Raw genomic sequence first — 20,489 nt, 5'->3', positions numbered from 1 at the left:
CCACTTGCATTTAGCGGACGCTTAGTGATCGCCGATACTTTATAGTTTACTATACTATATTCGGCAAGAAACTCTCTGATTCCAATCTTTGAGTTTCTTATTCAGTTTTAAAACAATGTGGGATTTAATATCCCCTTAATTTAAATAATGTTTTTGTTGCCGAAATGAAGCTTATTAGCTCTTTATATTTAAGTAAGCTATACAAAGTTTATATAAAGATACAAAAATACAGTTAGTTAGGTAATTAATTCACAGAAGAGATTGAAATGAATCAAGGGGGTTAGACAGGGATGTAGCTTATCTCCAACTGTATTCAATATATGAGGGTGGTCTGAAAAGTTCTTGGTCTTAACCTAGATGGCAACACTATTGGCAAGATTTTTTTTTTCTAAGTTGGTACATCTGTCATAAGCATCCATGTGAAATTACAAGTCATTCTATCAAGTAGTTTGTTTTATACAGCTGTCTGAAGCAAAAGTGTTGTCTGTATCCCTTGAAATGGATAAAATTGAGTATCGTTCAGTTATAAAATTCTTTGTAAAAGAAGTTTAATGCCAAACAAAATTTATTTGAAGTTTAAAGTTTACGGGTGATCTTCTCCTTCGTTTTTGACACTGAAGAAATGAGCTGCCAAGTTTAAACATGGCTGTACCAGCCTTGAAGATGATTCACATGAAGGACGTCCAAAAAGTGTAACAACACCAGAAAAATAGCCTTTTGACTCTTTAACACCAGAAATCATTGATCAAGTGCATGATATGGTATTGGATGACTGACAAGTCAAAGTGCATGAAATTTCTGAGACTATAGGCATTTCAAAAGAACATGTAGGATATATTTTGCATGAAGAATTGCATATGAAAAAGCTTTGCGTGAGATGAGTGCCATGCTTTCTCATATCAGATCAAAAATGCACTCGCATGAAAATCTCTGAACAGTGCTTGGAGTGTTTTAACAAGAATAAAACTGATTTTGTGCATTCGATTTATTACTATGGATAAGACTTGGATTCACCATTACACACCAGAATCCAAACAGCACTCAAAATAGTGGACAGAAACTGGTTGTTCAGTGCCAAAGAAGACAAAGTCAGTTCCATCATCAGGAAAGGTCATGGTATCAGTGTTTTGGGATGCTAAAGCATTTTGTTTATTAATTATCTTGAAAAGGGTAAAACAATAACTGGGGAATATTATTCCGATCTTTTAACCAGACTATACGAAAAAATTTGTGAGAAAAGACATGGTTTGCAGAAGAAAAAAATTAGCTTTCATCAGGACAATGCATCTGCCCACAAAAGTGTTTTGGCAATGGGAAAATTAAGGGATCTGCACTATGAATTGTTGGAGCATCCACCCTATTCTCCAGATTTGGCTCTCTCTCTGACTTCTGTCTCTTCCAAAAACTAAAACTCTTCCTTGCAGTCAGCGGTTTTCTTCGAATGAAGAAGTGATTGCAGCTGTAGAGGGTATTTTGCAGATCTTAATGAGAACCACTACAGGGACTGGAGAATAGTGCTGGAGCATTGCTAGAATAAATGTATTGGTCTTAAGGGAGATTATGTTGAAGAATAAAAATAATTTTGAAATTATAAATTTGTTTTTCATTGCCAAGAACTTTTCAGACCATCCTCATATATATATATATATATATTTTTTTTGCTGGATGTATCTACAAATGTGTTTATTTGTCTAGGAATGGGGCTTGCATTTATTGCTTATCCTGAAGCTTTAGGAAAAGTTCCATTTGTTCCACAGCTATGGTCTGTTCTTTTCTTCTTCATGCTTTTTATTTTAGGCATTGGAAGTTCGGTAAGTTATTATTATTTTTTTCTTTTTGCAGTTTTACAAATTCATTGACAGTTTTAAATGTTCATAACTCTATAATAGTAGCAATTTTCTATGAAAAAAAAAAAAAAATTTAACATGCATTTTAGTGCAGTTTATATTTTTAATAAATGAAATGAAATTTCTCTAGAGAATTATACACAGATTGTTTAAGAGTTGATACTAGTTGACTTGTAGAGATTTCCATTTATCCTTTAAGAAATGTGGAAAACCAACTAAACTTCTAATACGTTTGATCTTCACATCTGTAATGCACCTCATTATTAGGTATTTGGTTACATACTGGACAAACAAGGGCAGAATGGCAATTTATAACTTATCTGATGAAATTGCATTCTGTCTGGTTGAAAATTGCATGTACATCTTAATTATGATCTTGCAACATATACAGGCAATCATGTTGGCTGTAGTGTTGCATTGTTATATAGGAACCTGACTGTTTTCTTGAGGGTAAACAATGAAAAGTTGATTATTGGAACACCCTCAATAGATATGAATTTTATACTGTTAACCTAGAAGATAGGGATTAGACAAAGAAGTAAATGTGACATTTCAACATGAAGAATAAACTGAAATAAGAGCCAATTTCAAGTGATGTGATCTGGGAAATTTTCAAAACAGGAAAGTGGTAAATAAAACTTATTTTTGCCTTCAGTCCCACAGAATTTGATTCTAGTAGGGAAGAATTAAGGAAATTTCTTAATCATTAGAAAGGGCATGTTATGTAAAAAAATAATAAAAAGACAAGCTGGTTCTTTTTGTAGGAAAACAGAAGAGAAGGGAATGAAATTCCAGACACACATAAATGTTTTAAGAGAATCTGGAGTAAAGTGCAAGACTAATAATAATGATAAGTACCTGCTAAATATCTCTTCAAGACATGAGCCAGTCCTTACTTACATCATGTTTCAATATAAAAAATGTTCTTGGAGAGAAAAACACAAAATTCGAAAAATTAGGTAGACAGCTTCTGGTATTGACACTGCATTTTTAGATAAATAATGAATTCAATAAAAGTGAACAAGTATAACCTACAAGTTTTGTAAGTCATTAAACTTACATCGTTAGTGGTATTAGCAAAAGTTTTACAAAAAAATAAATGAAATAAATAAAAACAAAGGAAATAAATGAAGAAGAAAAAAGATTGTCCTCTTTCAGTATACAGAAACCTACTGCAACTAGAAGATTTTTATATGCCTCTTCACACCATCATTCATTACAAAAGATAGGCTAAGCCTTTCCACGAGAACAAAAGATAGGCATAATTAAAATATTATGAGATAGTGCATTCAATATGTCCAGTACATCAATTAACAGGAATGAAGAACTGTGCTATCTGAGGCATAATCTCACCCTCAATGATTATGAACCCAAGACAATCAACAAAATTCTTAATATACCTCTGACAGCTCCTTTACTTAAACAAGATTTTAAGAATGCAATCGCACTACCTTACATCAAGAGTACTACCGACAAACTGACAAATTTGCTCCACAAGCACAACATTAAAGTGGTGTTTTTATCATTGCTTAAAATTTCCAGATTCTTACATCCACCAAAACCTCCACTTCATCCCATGAAAAAAGCAGGTGTTTACAAGATTCATTGCTCTTGTGGCATTTGCTACATAGGCCAGATGGGAATATTAAGGGAGATCTTCATGTCTGCACACGTAAGTTACATTGAAAAAAGAAGGCAGCATAAATCAGGTTTGTTATCCCATGCAACTATCACAGGCCATCAAATAGTTTGGCGACAAAAATGGCTTATATTGATCATGATTGTTTACAAGAAAGCCTAGCAAATGCTGTGGGGATCCTCACCCAACGTAACAAAAATCAAGGCTTAATCCTATGCCAAATTTGTTCTGCTTTCATTAAAAATCTAACTGCTGCGAACCTAGGATACAACATGCTATCCTGTAGAATGTGACAGCAGCAACTAGCATTGTTTCAATATGTATACAGTAATTAATTTAATGTTTTTATTCTGGTTACTTATTTATATGTACCAATTGCAAAGTTCTGATAACATCTGATATGTGTATTTAATTGTTTTTAGTCTTTACATATAAACTCATATGCAGTAACTTAAATATCTGCATATCATGCACCTCCTTGTCATATGTATTTTTTGGAGATTGGGTGTCTGATAAATATCAGAGTTGTGTATGAGGAAGCTGGATCAAGGAAGAATGTCACAAGTTTAATTCCACAGGATTCCATACTGGAATCTTTGCTTTTTAAACTTTATGTCATTGATATTGTTACAAGGTTGTAAGGAGACATTCAGATATTTGCTTAGGAGGGTTATTAGTAATAGTGCCAATGTCTGTGGCCCTTCAGAAAGATTTGAATAAGCTGGACCAGTGGGAAAATGATTGGGATATCTGTTTAATGCAACAAAATGTAAGGTGCTAACTATAGATGAGAGAGGGAGTCAGAGAGAGAGAGAGAGGGTTTCTGAGGGAAGTTTTAGGTGCACCACCTGAAATGTGAGAACATTCTAAAGTCAGGCTGATTTCAGAATTATAAAATGTCAGGAGTTAAGCAGAAGAGAAGTTTTGTTTAGAACAAGAAAATATACTATGCTTTTTTCGAAACTGTGGGTGTGATGTTTGTGCCAGAACAGGCAATATGTGAAAGTCAACACAAGAAAAGAAAACTGATCCTAGTCTGTTGACAAACTCATCATCATCATTAAATTCTTGCCATGTACCCTCAAAGGATGTACAGAATATGATAGTACTACATGAAAAATTTACATCATTACTAACTTCCTATCTACAATTTTCCTCCAAATCAGTCTGTTACTTGTCAAGACTCGAACATTACCAGATCTTATATTTCTATCGTCTAAGACACTTTGTACTCTATCAATCCACCTATATCTTGGTCTTCCTCTGGGTCGTTTTCCTGCCAACTTGGCAGAGAACGCTTGTTTTGCTAATCTTTCCTCGCTCATTCTGTTTAAGTGACTATACCACCTTAGATTAACGCTGCTAACGCATTCCTGGATACTGACAATGTCAAGTTCTTTCCTAATATCCTCATTTTTAATATGATATTGCCATTGATGCCATCTGTTCACGCCTCTAATCTTTCTCAGGACTGTCATATCTGCAGTCTCTCGTCTTTGGTCAAGTGTTTTACTTCTGACCCAGCTCTCAGATCCATAAGTTAAAACTGGTTTGAACACTGTCTTGTATACAGCTAATTTAGTGTTCCGACTAATTTCTCTCTTATTCCATCTGAATTTATTTAATTGACTTCCTACAATACCAGCTTTGTTGATTCTGTTGTCTATTTCCATATTTAAATTACCATCTTCACTAAAAATCGTGCCTAAGTAGCTGAAATGTTCTACTTGTTCCACAGGTTCTCCATTCACAACACAGTTGACATTTTCAACTGTGTTGTGAATTCTGCCTATTTTCATTGTCTTTGTCTTTTTATTGCTGACCTTCATACCATATCTATTACAACAGTTATTCAATTTGGTCAGAGAATCTTGCAGATTGATAACAGATTTATTTAGAAGTATAACATCGTCCACATAAAGCAAAGAGCTGACATTAATATCTCCAATTTTGATATCCTGTTTAATACCACTTTCCTTCATAATGTGATCCATATAGATAATGATTAACAGAGGGGATAATGTACATCCTTGTCTCACACCAGATTTAACATTAAACTATCTTCCTGTACTTCCTTCAATTCTAACTGCTGACTTACAACTCAAATAAAGACTAAGTATTGCTTGATACAATGCCCCATTGACACCATATAACTGTAGCATATTGAATAGCTTCTCTCTTGGCACCTTGTCATATGCCTTTTCCAAATCAACAAAACATAAATATAGATCTTTGTTATATTCCCATGATTTCTCCACTATTTGTCATAAAGTGAAGATCTGATCCTGACAGCCTCTATTTGACCTGAATCCAGCTTGTTCTTCACCAAGCTTTTCTTCCACAATTCTTCTCAACCGTTTCTCAAATATACTTGCATATATCTTACCAGGAACACTCAATAGGGATATACCTCTGTAATTCTCACATTCAGTTTTATTTCCCTTTTTATATATGGGTACTATGAGAGCTCTACTCCAATCATTGGGAATTCGTCCCTCTGTCCAGGCCTTTTGAACTATGCAGTGCAGCCACAGTAAGACTTTTATACCACCATACTTCAGCATTTCTGGTCAAATATCATCTACTCCTGCTAATTTTCCACATTTCAAGCCTTTGATGGCTTTTTCTATTTCAAGTATAGATATGTATTCCTGACTGTATGCCTGTTTAGTGTTTTTTACCACTGTACTATCACTGTTTGTTTCATTTAGCAATTTTTCGAAGTACTTACTCCATACTTCAAGGATATCTTTTTCTCCCATTTTCATGTCACCTTTATCATCTCTAATTCCTTTTACAGCACTCTTTCCTCCATTTCTAAGCTTCTTCAACATCCTCCAGAATATTTTGCCACTTCTTGATATTTATTTTCTATGTTCTTGCCAAAGTTCTCCAATGACTTTTGTTTAGCTAGTTTTACACATTGTTTAGCTTTCTTACATTCTCTAAGAACACAAGCTGACTTATTTGCCAGGAACTTTTGATATGCTTTCTTCTTTTCTTTCACTGCCTCTTTAACTTCCTGTGTCCACCATGGAGTTCTAATTTTTCTATTCTTGCAGACAACTTCACCACATGCCTCTCTAGCTGAATCAATCAGGGTTTTCTTCAAGGCTTGCCACTGAATCTCCAAGGTTTGGTTCCTGTTCTCAAACTCTTTCATTTTTCCTTCAATAATCTTTATGTATTTTAGTCTACAGTTCAAATCTGAGAGCTGCTCAACTTTTATTCGCTTTAAATCTTTCTTACATGTCATTCTTTTCAATATGAAATTCAAATTTATCCTGCTCAAGACTAAATAGGGATCACTTCCAATTTCAAATCCTCTGTACACTCTTGTGTCCTGCACCAGGGAGAAAACATCACTATCAACAATAACATAGTCAATGAGACTTTTCTTATTCCTTGCCTCTTCTCTCCATGTGAGTTTGTGCACATTTTTATGTTGGAACACGGTGTTAGTAATAACCAGTCCATGTCCTGAGCAGAAATCCAACACATATTGACATTATTATTTGCTTTGCTCTTTTCTCCAAATTTTCCCAAAACATTTTTGTATGTCTGACAATCACTTCCTACTCTGCTATTTAGATCCCCAACAAGGACCAATTTTTCCTTTTTCATTGTGTCAGTAGCTTTCTCTAGAGTCTCAAAAAATTCCTCCACTTCTACCTTAGTAGAACCTTCTGTGGGACCATAGGCACAAATAAGTCTCATTGTCCAGTTCTCCATTCTGATATTTGCCCAAATCACTGTACTTGACACTGCCTGCCATTCAGGAAGATGAGCCTCGTATTTTATGTGGAATACTATGGCTACTCCTTCTTTTCCTTGATTGTCATTGCCCGAATATTACATTTTGTATTTATTGCTCAGAAAGATTGCACCAGTTTTTATCTTTTTTGTTTCAGTCACTTCTATTATGTTGATCTGGTACTTATCTAATTCCTCAGCTAGCTCCATTTCTTTGCCATTCAGGCTTCTTATGTTGATAAAACCGATCTTTAACTCTGGTGATGTTAAGTTGGGGTGTGTTTTCAGATTTGTTCCAGTAGCTGACTTTTCGCTGTTCGCCCTGGTTCCCTGGCGAAAACAACGGGGGCCTTGTTTAACTTGGCGACGCCCTAGCTGGCATGAAATTTTGTCATATCGTACCATCATTTTGTATTTTGGTTTAACCAATAGAAATACAGTTTGGTCGGCTAAATCCCAAATTGCCAGCCCATCCTCGTTCATTCAGTATCCAGGTAGATACCCAATAGAGTGCACCACGAGAAGGTGAGGATTGGACATTAGGTCAGAAGCCCTGGTCGGTTCTCCACATTCCTTTAAAGGCTATGTGAGGTCTCCTCTCAGTTATACAGCTTTGACCCTTAAGCACCCCCATTGACAAACTAGGATTATATTACAGCCTTATAAAAGAGGGATTCACTCAGCCAACTAGGCTGGTAAATTTCTTGAAAATCTTGATAATTTATTGTAATAATATATCTTAATGTCTAATTAATAATCACATACATATATACATTTGTTGTTCATAGTTATAGTTGTTAAGCCTTCCGGTGAAATCAAAAATTTTGTACTTCAGAGTCCAGATGCTCCATTTTATTGATTTTCTGATCAAAATCAAATCAAATCAGATCAAATCATTATATGATTAAAAATTGAGTGTTTGCACTCAGTTTTTAATCATAAGACTAAAAATCAAGATTTCTGAAAAGTCATTGTTTAAGCCATAGCATACTACAAGATAAATACTATAAAATAAAATAAAATAAAATAAAAATATATAATATATATATTTTATATATTTTATATATAAATATATAATATATAGATATAAAAATATATAATATAATAAAAATAAAAATATAAAATAAAAATACTACAAGAATTTTATTAATTATTGTTATCATTACATGTACAATGTTAATTATTATTATCATTGTTTTTATGCAAGCTTCTTTAGGGAGTCCCTGAACTTATTGAGAGAGGCACTTTTACTGCTCATAGCTACCATCATATCTCTCCATGAATACATTCACTGAAGGCACATTCACAGTAGCTAATAGTGACCCATTCCATAACACACACACACACACACACACACACACACACACACACACACACACACACACACACACACACACACACACACACACACACACACACACACACAATGAGAAGAACCCGAACCATGGTTCCTGACCACAGCTATCTTCCAAGGATGATCCTGGCTATAAACTGCAAATCCACCATTATTTCAAAGCCGGATGTAGAAACTATGAAACTTTTGTATGAAATTTGACTAGAGAGCTTACAGGAATACACTCGCTGACATTTATGAGTTGCTCTAGCACTAACTTTATAGAAGACATGATCACTAGCCCAAGCATCCATATATTCATCTTCTATGGGTCTCTTTTGATAAGGTTTCACTGGCCAGACAGCTGTTTCAAACTGGTTTGTTCTCCTCACAGACCAGGCAGAAACTTTAAGAGAGCAAAACCTTTCGTTTAATACTGAGGAACTCAAAATGTCGGAGAGGTGTATTTTTCCGTAAGCAAACACTAGGTCAGTGCATAAAGTATTTACTAAAATAAAGAGCCAAAAGGCTTCAGTTTGGCAATGTAAAATTATGTAAATCAAGTGGATATTAAATCCAGCATTATTTCAAAGCCGAATGTAGAAACTATGAAAGTTTCTATATTTTAGTAAATACTTTACTCACCAACCGAGAGTTTGCATACAAAAAATACACCTCTCTGGCACTTCGAGTTCCTTAGTCCTGAATGAGAGTTTTTGCTCTCTTAAGGTTTCTGCCTGGTCTCTGAGAAGAACCAACCAGTTTGAAACAGCTGTCAGTACAGTGAAACTTTATCAAAATGGGCCAATAGAAGGCAAATATATGGATGCTTTGACTAACGATTGTGTCTTCTATAAGGTCTGTGCTAGAGCAACTTGTAAATGCTGGCGAGTGTATTCCGTAAGCTCTGATCAAATTTCGTATGAAACTTTCATAGTTTTTACATTCGACTTTGAAATAATGCTGGATTTAATATCCACTTGATTTATATAATTTTGCACTGCTGAGCTTTTGGCTCTTTATTTTAGCTTTTTGGCTTTTTATTTTAGTCAGAAACTGTAAGATCCTTTTACTGACTTATATGATTCTATTCATATCTCCTCTCCTACCTGTATTCCTCAAGTGTGAAAGACCACATTCCCTCACATCTGACCTGAGATGTACCATAGTCAAATTGCCATCTTATTTTACCACTGTAGGATGTTTTTAACTGTCTCTCCCCATCTTCTTGGACTGATGTGTGTGTGAGGAGATCAGGAGACAATACTGGGCTGCTTTGTGCAGATATGGTCACCCATTGACTAGTTGAGATTCTTAGTGCTTTGGAATCCACCACAGCACTACAACATTATATTTAGTTTAACAAATATGGCTGCCTAACCTTATCCAAAATCTGAGAGAAAGTCATTTGAGGCCTTTAGTGGACTGAGCAAGATCTCATCACCGCAATCATATAAAAGGTATCAGATGGGATTTTAGGATCCCACTTTTTATTCTCAGTATTTTGTCTTCTTACTGCTGTGTTTGCATACATGGCTAGGGTATATTGTTAAAATCATTTCAGTTCTCATATCCTTAATGACTTGTACCAGTTGTTGAATATTCTTGACTAATCCTGTTATGGATTGAGTCATCTATTTCTTCTTCCAAATTTTTTAGGTGATATCCTCGGGCCTATATATTCGGCATTTAGCTATGCTACTTATTTGAAAACTGAGTTTTTTTTTCTCCACATATTTCAATGAGAAAACATGTATGTATGTATATGTATGTACATATCGTCTAAGTTAGACTATAGAAATATAAGATCTGATAATGATTTGGAGGAAAATTGTAAATAGGAAGTTAGTAATGATGTAAATTTTTCATGTAGTACTATCATATCCTGTACACCCCTTGAGGGTGCATGTCAGGAATTTGATGATGCTGTATGTACATATTCAGACTTTGTTTGGTTCCACTTGATAAAGAAGAATATAATTTCTTAGTATGTTTAATTTAATTTCTAACCAAATGGCAAAACTTTATACCTTAGTTTGTTCTCATTATGGGGATACTGCTCCAGCTTCCCTGAGCAGTTAACTACACTGCCTAATTTATTCTGGTTTTGCTTCTCTGACTCCTAAAATAGATTGACCAGTTCCATGCAGAGTCTTCTTAAAGCACCCCCCCCCCCCACCACACACACAGACACACATTCTACATCACAATCCTGTAGGTTAGTGCCTTCATAACATGTAAGCAGCTCACCCTGGTAAATTCTGACATTACCAGCACTGCATACTGCTTCAACCTTGGACTACATTTTTGAAGATTCAGTTGCAGTATGCTCTTAACAAGGTAGTCGACAGACCCTGTTGCACCTCTGTATGTCCTAGTGTTCCACACAGAACTTGCTCATTTACTGTTAATTAGAACATAATCAGTCATATTCTTGTAGATACCATAAAGTAAGACTCAAATGTACTTGTAAATATTTTTATGCTTGAAATAGGTATTGGTTATTGTCAATCCATTTATTTTATATAACTGGAGGAGTCTCTCACCATTGTCACTACAATTCCAAACAGTCTAGTTACTCTTGCCTGGTAAGCCCAGTAATTGAGATCATTTTCCTACCTTGGCATTCAAATCCCCTAAAATAACTGCTATATCCCCTTTCGTAACATTGTCTAGTATGTTTTGTGGCTGGTTAAAGAAGCACTCTTTCTTTTCATCTTCTGAATTGTCAGAGGAGCCTTACATTAATACAGTTATATTCAAGAAGAGCATTACTTGCATTTCTGCTAAATAACAGTCCAAAACCTTGCAGATCTTTGCTGTCTTCATGTCTTGAGTATGGAAAATTGAGTGCTACTCTTCTGAATGTCACCTTTTGAGGATGAATAGAACAGCTTTCCCTGCAGTGCCCATTCTCTTCATCTAGCATTAAAGTCTGTTTTAAAAAATTTACCATATTCAAAGGCAACCCTCAAGATCAAGAAACCTAATAGCACATGTAAGCATTCTTTGGTTGTAATCTTAGCATTAAAAGATAGAGATAAAATTTAGATCCAATTCAAAACTATCTATCCTATCAGATGGAATTCCACTTACTACATGTTTTCAGGTTTTAATACATACCTCAATGCACGAGATAGAAAAAGCCATCAAAAACCTGAAATGTGGAAAAACAGATGTATTAGTGGATATTCAAATAAAAAGGAATCCATCTTCTTGTAGATTAAGAATTTCCAACTTACAAAATTGTTCAGTGAGAATATCAAGCAAAAAAGTCTTGGTTCAATGTTCTTACATTCCAAGTTCCTATGGAAAGAAAAGTTTTACTAGATCTATGGAAGAAAGATTTTTTGTTTGCTTTAGAGTTAATATATAGTCCATATTTGAGTAGTAAGTCAGCTGTAAGAATTGAAGGAAGTAAAGAAAGATGATTTGATATATAATCAGGTGCATCAGAACTATATGTATCACATGATGAAGAAAGGTGGCCTTAGGTCTGATATTAAAACTACAGATGTTCAACTCAAATTCTAACTTTATGTAGATGCTGTTATCCTCTTAAATGAATCCAATACATCTCCAGGATTCTTTAACTAAACTGATTAAATGCTGTAACAAACATGGTTTGAAATTCAACAGTACAGAAACAGAGACCATGAAAATAGGCACAGAGATTGAAATTATCTGTTACATTGGGAGAGGGTTCCTATAAAACAAGTAAAAGGATTCTGCTATTTTGGCACAAATATTTATTAAGACAGTAAATTAAATATGGAAATAGACAAAGGAATAAGCAAAGTTAGTATAGCAGAGATTCGTCTCAATAAATTTATATGGAATAAGAGTGAAACTAGCTGAGACAACACAGTTACAGCATACAAGATAGTGATAAAACCTATTTTAGCTTATGGATCATAGATTGGGTTAGAAATAAAGCATTTGATCAAAGACTGAAGGCTGCATATATGAGAGTTATGAGAAAAATTAGTGGAGTAAAAAGATGACATCAATGGCAAAATAATTAAAAATGAGGATATTAGGAACTTGGCATTGTTGCCATTCAGATATATGTGAGCAGAACTAATCTCAGATAGTATGGTCACTTTAACAGAATCAGAAAGGAATAGCAAATAAAACCCTTGATGCAAGGGTTGCAGGTAAAAGATACCAAGGAAGATCAAGATGGAGGAGGATTGATGCCATTAGAGGTGCATTAGAAGATTGAAATATATCTGACAATATTTCATGGAATGCTATCATCATGTTTTTATACTCACAGAATATATATATGTATGTGTGTGTGTGTGTGTGTGTGTGTGTGTGTGTGTGTGTGTGTGTGTGTGTGTGTGTGTGTGTGTGTGTGTGTGTAGGAATTTTGTGAGGTTTAAAATGCTACATTTATTATTATTATTATGGGTATCTCCATAAAGTCAGTGGACTCATCGTGGGAGACCCAAACTATCAAAACAATATCTATCATATCTGTTCTTGACTTCATTTACAAAAGAAGAACTCACAACTGAGTCAGGCAATGCATTCCACTCATTCACCACCCTCCAGGCAAAAAACCTCGTTCTCACACCCTTGTTAACCACACGTTTCCTTAATTTCCAGGGATGACCTCTTGTTCTTCCATCACTATCACACAGCTGAAATATTTCCCCTGCATCAATCTTATAAAAACCTTTTAATAATTTAAATGTTTCTATCATATTCCCTCTTCTCTGCCTATCAACCAACCTCTGCAATCCAAAAAGCTCTCAATCTATCAATGTAGGGAGCATTTTTTACATCACTCACCAACTTAGTCACTCTCCTCTGAACCATCTCCACAACTTCTTCATCTCCAAGGAATCAAGGTGACCAGACTTGAGCATGGTAATCCAAATGTGGAAGTATCAATGCTTTATAAAGGGGAATAATAACCTCTTTCTCTCTAGATGATAGTGTGTTCCTTAATAACCAAGTAATTCTATGTGCAGTCTTGGACACCTTAGCAATGTGTCCCCTGAACTTCATCTCCCTATCCACTAACACTCCAAGTCCCTAGCCTCATCAATCTCTTGAAGTACCATTCCATCAATGTTGTACACAGCGGGTAATCTTTTAATCCCCAAATGCATAACTTTACACTTTTCCACGTTGAACTGATATCCATTACCTTTGGCCCATTTTGCCAGCTTATTTAAATCATTCTTCAAACTCTTAACATCAGCTTGATTTTTTATTGCACTACCCAACTTTGCATCATCAGCAAACAACTGAATATCTCCTTTTAAGCCATTTCCTATATCATTTATGTACAAATTAAACAACAATGGCCCAAGCTGGTCACCTGCCTCATCCTGGACTCTGCTCCTCCATACACCACCTTCTGGTATCTCTCCCTTAGCCATTCTCATATCCATATCACCAGTTTAGTATCCATCCCCATCTGCTCTAATTTGCACAACAGTATTCCGGAGTATCCTGTCAAAAGCCTTAGCAAAATCCATAAGTACCACTGTGTTGCCATTTCCTTTGTCCAACTCAGATGTCATTCTATTATAAAAAGTTAATAAATTGCTAAGGCAGGATCGACCTTTAACAAAACCATGTTGGCCCCTATAGAGTATCATATCCTGATCCACCTATTCTTGAATTTTATCTTTAACCAACTTTTCCAATACTTTTACCACCATTCCCAAGATGTTGATTGGCCTGTAATTAACTATCGCAGTTTTAGAGCCACCTTTATGCAAAGGAACTACTTAGCCTTCCTTTCACTCCCTAGGGACCATACCAGAGTTCAAACTTAAGTTAAATAACCAAGTAAGAGGCATTGACAATTCCTTTGCACATTCACGCAACACCCGAGCTGATATGCCACCTAAACCTACAGCAGTGTTCGCATTTAAATTTCGCACTCTACCAAGTACTCTGATTTCATAACTTCAATTCTCACATTAGTTATTGCTTCAGGTACAGAGATATTCTCACTTGGGTGATAGACTTTTAAAAAGTGATCACTCAGTAACTCTGCTATTTGAATTGGTCACCTCGATACCATCAGCACCCACTAAAGTTATCCTTGCAAAGTCATTCTTCCTTTTACTTGCCACATAGCAGAAGAACCCATTGGGATTACCCTTGATCTCCTTGGCTAAGGTGTTTCTCATAATCTGATTTAGCTTTTCTTACTATGCTGGTAACCTTCCTAGCTTGAACCTTGTACTGCTCATGGGTGTACTGATCGCCTTTCTCCTTGTAAATTCTCCATAACATTTTCTTTTTTTTTTTTTTTCAGATCAAGCTTGATACTACTATTTATCCATCTAACGCCTACCTTGTTTGTCTTCCTGACCATGGAGACACAATCTGATATTGCCTTCCTCAGATATCCGCTGATTTTATCCCATGCGCTGCTAACATCTTTCCCCTGCAATATGTTCTAACATGGGATTGCTGTAAGCTCACTCCAAAGCTTGTTATAGCTGCCTGACCTGTAGTTCTGTATATACCCCTTCTTAAGAGAGAAATCCACCAATTTTGCAACCTCCCAAGTCAATATCACATGATCGCTCTCATCAATTGGAGGTAATGAGGACACCTTACTTAATGCATATATCCTCTGAACCAATGACCAGGTCCACCACTCTCACACCACATGTCCATTCGGTTATGTGCTGTTTCAAGTAATTATCTCGTAGAAGATGCATGAATTCCATTTCCTTTTTGCCACGTGATATTTCCTCCTTCCAATTGATATCACCATAATTAAAATCCCCCATAATAATCACTAACCCTGTACTCATTGGACTAATTTGCTGATGCATGAATTCAATATCATCCCCTATACCCCCCCCCCCGGCATGTAGCAGCAACCAACGGTATATTTGGTTGCGATGGTCACTATTTCACACCAAATTACCTCAAATGTACTATCATTCAAATGTCTATCATCTTGATATACTACTTTCTTTGGCTGCAACTCATCAGCTATCATCAACAGTACCCCCTCCCATTCTATCTTCTCTCCTCCCTGAAAATACTGTACCTGTCACATTCAATTCCAGTAACCACATCTTCTGCTGACAGCCAAGTTTCACTAATGCCTACAACTTTTGGTGAGATTGCACTGTCTAATGCCCAAAATTCTCCCCTCTTATTTCAAATGCTTCTTGTATTAGTATACAAAAATTGTAGATTCCCTTTAGTTCTTGTACCAGCTCTAGAACTGATATACATGTCACTAATTTCAGTAGTCTCATGCTGATTTTTATCCCCTCCATTCTGCAATTTATTCTGCAAATAAGGATCAACAATTATACATTCACTGCATAAGTTTCTCCCTCTTACACTCAACCTTTTCAATTTTAGTATCTCTGCCCAATTACTTCAACTTGTTCAGAAAACAGTAACTTCTTCAAAAGCTTATGACCTTCCATGTTCAGATGCAACCCATCTCTTGCATACAGCTGTCTTTTGCCTCCTTCAAACACACTCCAGACATCAACAAATTCCATACCTCTTTTTTTGCACATTCTTGCAATCAACAAATCATTCATTATCATCGCTCGTCTGTTTAACTCATAATTGTCAAAACATACACTATCCTCCCATTGATACTTCTTCACGATATCTAACAATGTTCTTAAATCTTTTGCTACCCGATTTATACTACCATTCATTTGTCTCCACCATAACTATCATCTTTTCTTCATCATGCCCTCTCTTTATTGCTAAAACCACTTTCTCTGTTGTTCCACCAGCTAAGCACTCCTCAGGCATACCACTCTCCATACCCTTAATCATAGAATCACCATATATTTTACCACTCATAACTTCATTCAAGCCCAAATAAGAGTCACTCATGGCCTCATTTTCTACACTATTCAGCATGACTCTCCCAGTTTCATTACTCAATGCTCTTTTACTTACTCCCTCACTGTCACGACAACTCATTTCTTCTAGACCTCTTGTGCTTTCATTCTGTTGACTCCCAATCACTCCCATGCTATTTATTTCTTCATCAATCACCAGAGACTCTTTCATACTTAATCCTGTTCTAGTTACTTCAGCTAGAGTAATCTCCATAGTCCTAATTTCTCTGTTCAACCCATTTAACTTGTTTTAATTTCCAGAACCCCCTTACTGAGCACTTCCAATTCCTCTTGCAAAAGAAGGTCACTTTTCATTTTCCCAAACTCCTGCCGAAGTTCATCTGCTACGTCCCGACGTCTGCTTCCATGCCTAATCGCACCAGCCTATCCTACACTTCTCACATATGTCGACGTTTTCATTTTTCTCATTTAGCCAAACAGTCCACAGATCCTTCACATTCCTTGGCGAATACATATAACAGTTTCTGCAATGCATCCACTTCGAAAAATCCAACGCAAAGCCAGACTTTCATAGAGAAGTTCTGCGAGCTGCTGATGTACGTTTCTTGTTGGATACCATCTTTAGTTGCTGAAGTCGTGAAACAAACAGCAGCGAAAACACAATATATACAACAGAATTCCAAACAATAACATCACTGAAGGACACTTGCATCCAACCAAAGTACAACTGCAGCACATTGTGAGATAAAAAGGCACTATACTTTAATTTAAAAACACATTTTCCAGCACAACTCAACGCGACCGCCACGTTCACTAATGACACTTGCGCCACCCTCCTAAATTGCCAGTTTTCTGGTATAAAGGAATTATATTGCAATGTAGTCTATATTTGAGTTGTAAGTCAGCAGTTAGAATTAAAGGAGGTATAGGAAGATGTTTAGGTGTTAAATCAGGTATGAAACAAGGGTGGACATTATCTCCACTGGTATTAATCATCTATATGGAGCACATTATGAAGGAAAGTAGTGACGTTAATCTCAGCTCTTTGCTTTATGCACATGATATATGCTCCAAATAAATCTATAAATTAAAGATACCACAAAATCCTATACTTGGTTTTTTGCTTACGCTTGGATCAAGGATTAAACCAAGTATATAATTTCATGGTATCTTTAATTTATGGATTTACTTGGAGCATAATATCATGTGCATAAAGCAATGAGCGGAGATTAGCGTTCACTACTTTCCTTCATAATGTGATCCATATAGATGATTAATAACATTGGAGATAATGTCCACCCTTGTCTCATTCCTGATTTTACACCTAGCCATTTTCCTATGCCTCCATTAATTCTAACTACTGACTTATAATTCAAATATAGACTGTATTGCAATATATAATTCCCATTTACATCAGAGAATTGTAGCATTTTGAAACTCGCCAAATTCCTATATATATATATATATATATATATATCCAGTTTGCGCCTGAAGTATTTTCAGGACTGGGGCAACTCATATATAGAAGCTGAGGACTTCACATCACTTGCTGTAGTATCCCACTGATGAGACCTCAATGAAGGTCAAAACTGGTCTGGGTAATGACCCTTCCCATAATGCATTGAATTATACATACCCGTAAGGATATGTGCTTTGCATTATGGGATACTAAGGCAAGTGATGTGAAGTCATCAGCTTCTATATATACCCCAGTCCTGAAAATTCTTCAGGTGCAAACTGAAGTATTTTCTTGGTATCTTTAATTTATAGCATAACCAAGTGGAAAAACTTCCAACTAAATAAATCTAGTTCAAGTCTGCAGGATTCTTTAACTAAATTAAATAACTGCTGTAATAAATTTGGTATGAAAATCAGCAATAAAAAGGCAGACTGTGAAAATAGGCAGGAGTATTGAAAGCATCAACTGCATTTTGAATGGAGAAGCTATAGAATAACTAAAGCATTTTATTTGTTTAAGCACAATTTTTTGTGAAGATAATAAATTAAATATGGAAATATACAGCAGAATTAGCAAAACTGATTTGGTAGGAACTCAACTGAATAAATTTATATGGAAGAAGAGAAAAATGAGTCAAAACACTAGACCAGCTATATACAAAACAGTGTTCAATGAATTTTAACTTATGGGTTGGAGAGCTGAGTTAGAAATAAAACACTTGATCAAAGACTAGAGATCACAGATATGAGTGTTCTGAGAAAGATTAGGGGAGTGAACAGATGGCATCAATGCAGAAAATGAAAATACAAAATGAATCTGATAAAAGTTTTTTGGAATGCTAGATTAAGGTTAAGGATATAAATGTTCTGTATAATGCCATTTCTGATATTTTTAGTTGCCTGCACTTACTATAATTTAACATTGTACAAGTGCATACATATTGCTCTTTACTTTTATATCTTTCAGATGGCCCTAATTGAGACTCTGTTGACTACAATCAGAGATTCATTTCCCTATTTTCAAAAAAAGAAATGGCAGTTATCTCTTTGTGTTTGCATAATATTTTTTGCATGTGGTGTACCTTTAACCACTGATGTAAGTTCAGATTAGGATGTTTTTTTATATTTTTTATAAATATAATACATCTATAACTAATTTGTTAATAATATTTTAATGTTATATTGTTTATTTACTTGATGCTTATAGGGCTCAATTTTTTTAATTGGATATAGAATGGTTTTTGTAGTATTTTGTGCTAAGTTGTTAGTTTAAGTTGTTTATTTATATAGGGTACTATTATTGGATTATATTGAGTGACTAGCAATATAAAGTAGGAGCTGCAAAAAAAGAAAGCATAAGTTGAAGAAATATAAACAACAAGGTGATCAGCATGCCCATGAGCAATATAAAGCATAAGCAAGAAGGGTGACTGGTATGGAGGAAGGCTAAGATCAACTTTTGAGAGAAAATTAATTAACCAAGCCAAAGTAAATCCAAAAGAGATTTTTTGTCATGTAGCAAATAAGAGAAAGAATGATTAAAAAAAAATCAGCTAACGCCTTTTTATTCCCGTATACGGGGAGTAGACGAGGCCATTTAGCCCCATCTAACTTTTGGAGACTGAGTGGGCAGTTCAATCTCCACTGGTACCAGTCAGAGATAGATGGCCCAAGGCTATCACCAATTAAGTGGTACACAGTGAAGAGAGACAGCTCAAATGTGCTGCCATCTCATGGTCCCTAACCCAATGTATTTAATGTCTGAAATAATGTGGGTTCTACGGTCAATTTTCTTGATCTTACGGGACGAAAAACCCGAGTTTCCGGGAGGAAAAACCTACTTGCCTGTGCCAGAGATCGACTAACTCGGGAACCGGTCGAAAAAAGTCTTAGAAAAATTTCCTCTAGTCGCCGACTAGACTTGAAACCAAGTCTTCCTTCGTGCGGCCAAGCCCCGTTGTGTGCAAACGCCACATCCACTGAGCTACACAGGCTCTTCGAAAGAATGATTATGGAAAGAATAACTTTACTCACTGCTGATGGTAGGAAAAAAATAGAAGCAGAAGAAATAGTTGTTACTAAGTGATTGCTCTTCAAGGGTATATCATCCAGGTGGTGACTTTTCAGTTACTGGAGTGACAGAGGCTGATATGAGCATTGAGGTAGATGAACTGGAGGTACTCAATATTGTTGAAAAATATCAATGTGAATACAGCAATGGACTTGAATGGTATGCTAGCTCATGTGCTACAATGTGCAAGTGAACTGGCAGTTCCTATGACAAAATTGTTTATTCTAAGTCTCAGTTTTGGCAAGGTTCCAAGGGAGTGAAAAGAGTGTAAGATTGTTCTGTTACTTAAAGTTGGCTCCAAGACAGAAGTAGCAAATTACAGACCAATAAGTATCTCTGGAGTGGTGGTAGTTACCCATTTCTGAATTTTACTTTTAAGTAAAATTCAGGAATGGGTAGATAGGAATATGATATAGCAGAGCAGCATGGCTTTGTAAAATGTAGATCTTGCTTCAGTAATTTATTCACATTTTATAATAAGGTGACAGCAGAATTGAAATAGTGATTAGGGGAGAGGGCTGAGACATACATCAGAGGGTGGTGCATGGTGGAGTGGAATCAAGGC

The 20,489-nt window shown here is 35.6% G+C and overlaps 1 protein-coding gene across 1 annotated transcript in view; it reads left to right on the top strand.

Moving 5' to 3' along the window:
• LOC150095293 (uncharacterized) overlaps positions 1-20,489 on the top strand; it is a 590,931-nt gene that overhangs the window by 112,280 nt on the left and 458,162 nt on the right. Inside the window, exons 11-12 of the mRNA XM_090410639.1 lie at positions 1,696-1,811; positions 18,821-18,949. Coding sequence (XP_090266765.1) covers positions 1,696-1,811; positions 18,821-18,949 — 245 coding nt within the window. The remainder of the gene's footprint in view (positions 1-1,695; positions 1,812-18,820; positions 18,950-20,489) is intronic.

This window comes from Typopeltis vanoorti, chromosome 20, assembly GCF_054136105.1.
Source record: "Typopeltis vanoorti isolate ZY-2024b chromosome 20, IOZ_Tvanoo_1.0, whole genome shotgun sequence".
Classification (NCBI taxonomy): domain Eukaryota; kingdom Metazoa; phylum Arthropoda; class Arachnida; order Uropygi; family Thelyphonidae; genus Typopeltis; species Typopeltis vanoorti.
Note: the sequence above shows the minus strand (reverse complement) of the source record. Positions and strands in the feature narration are given on the sequence as shown.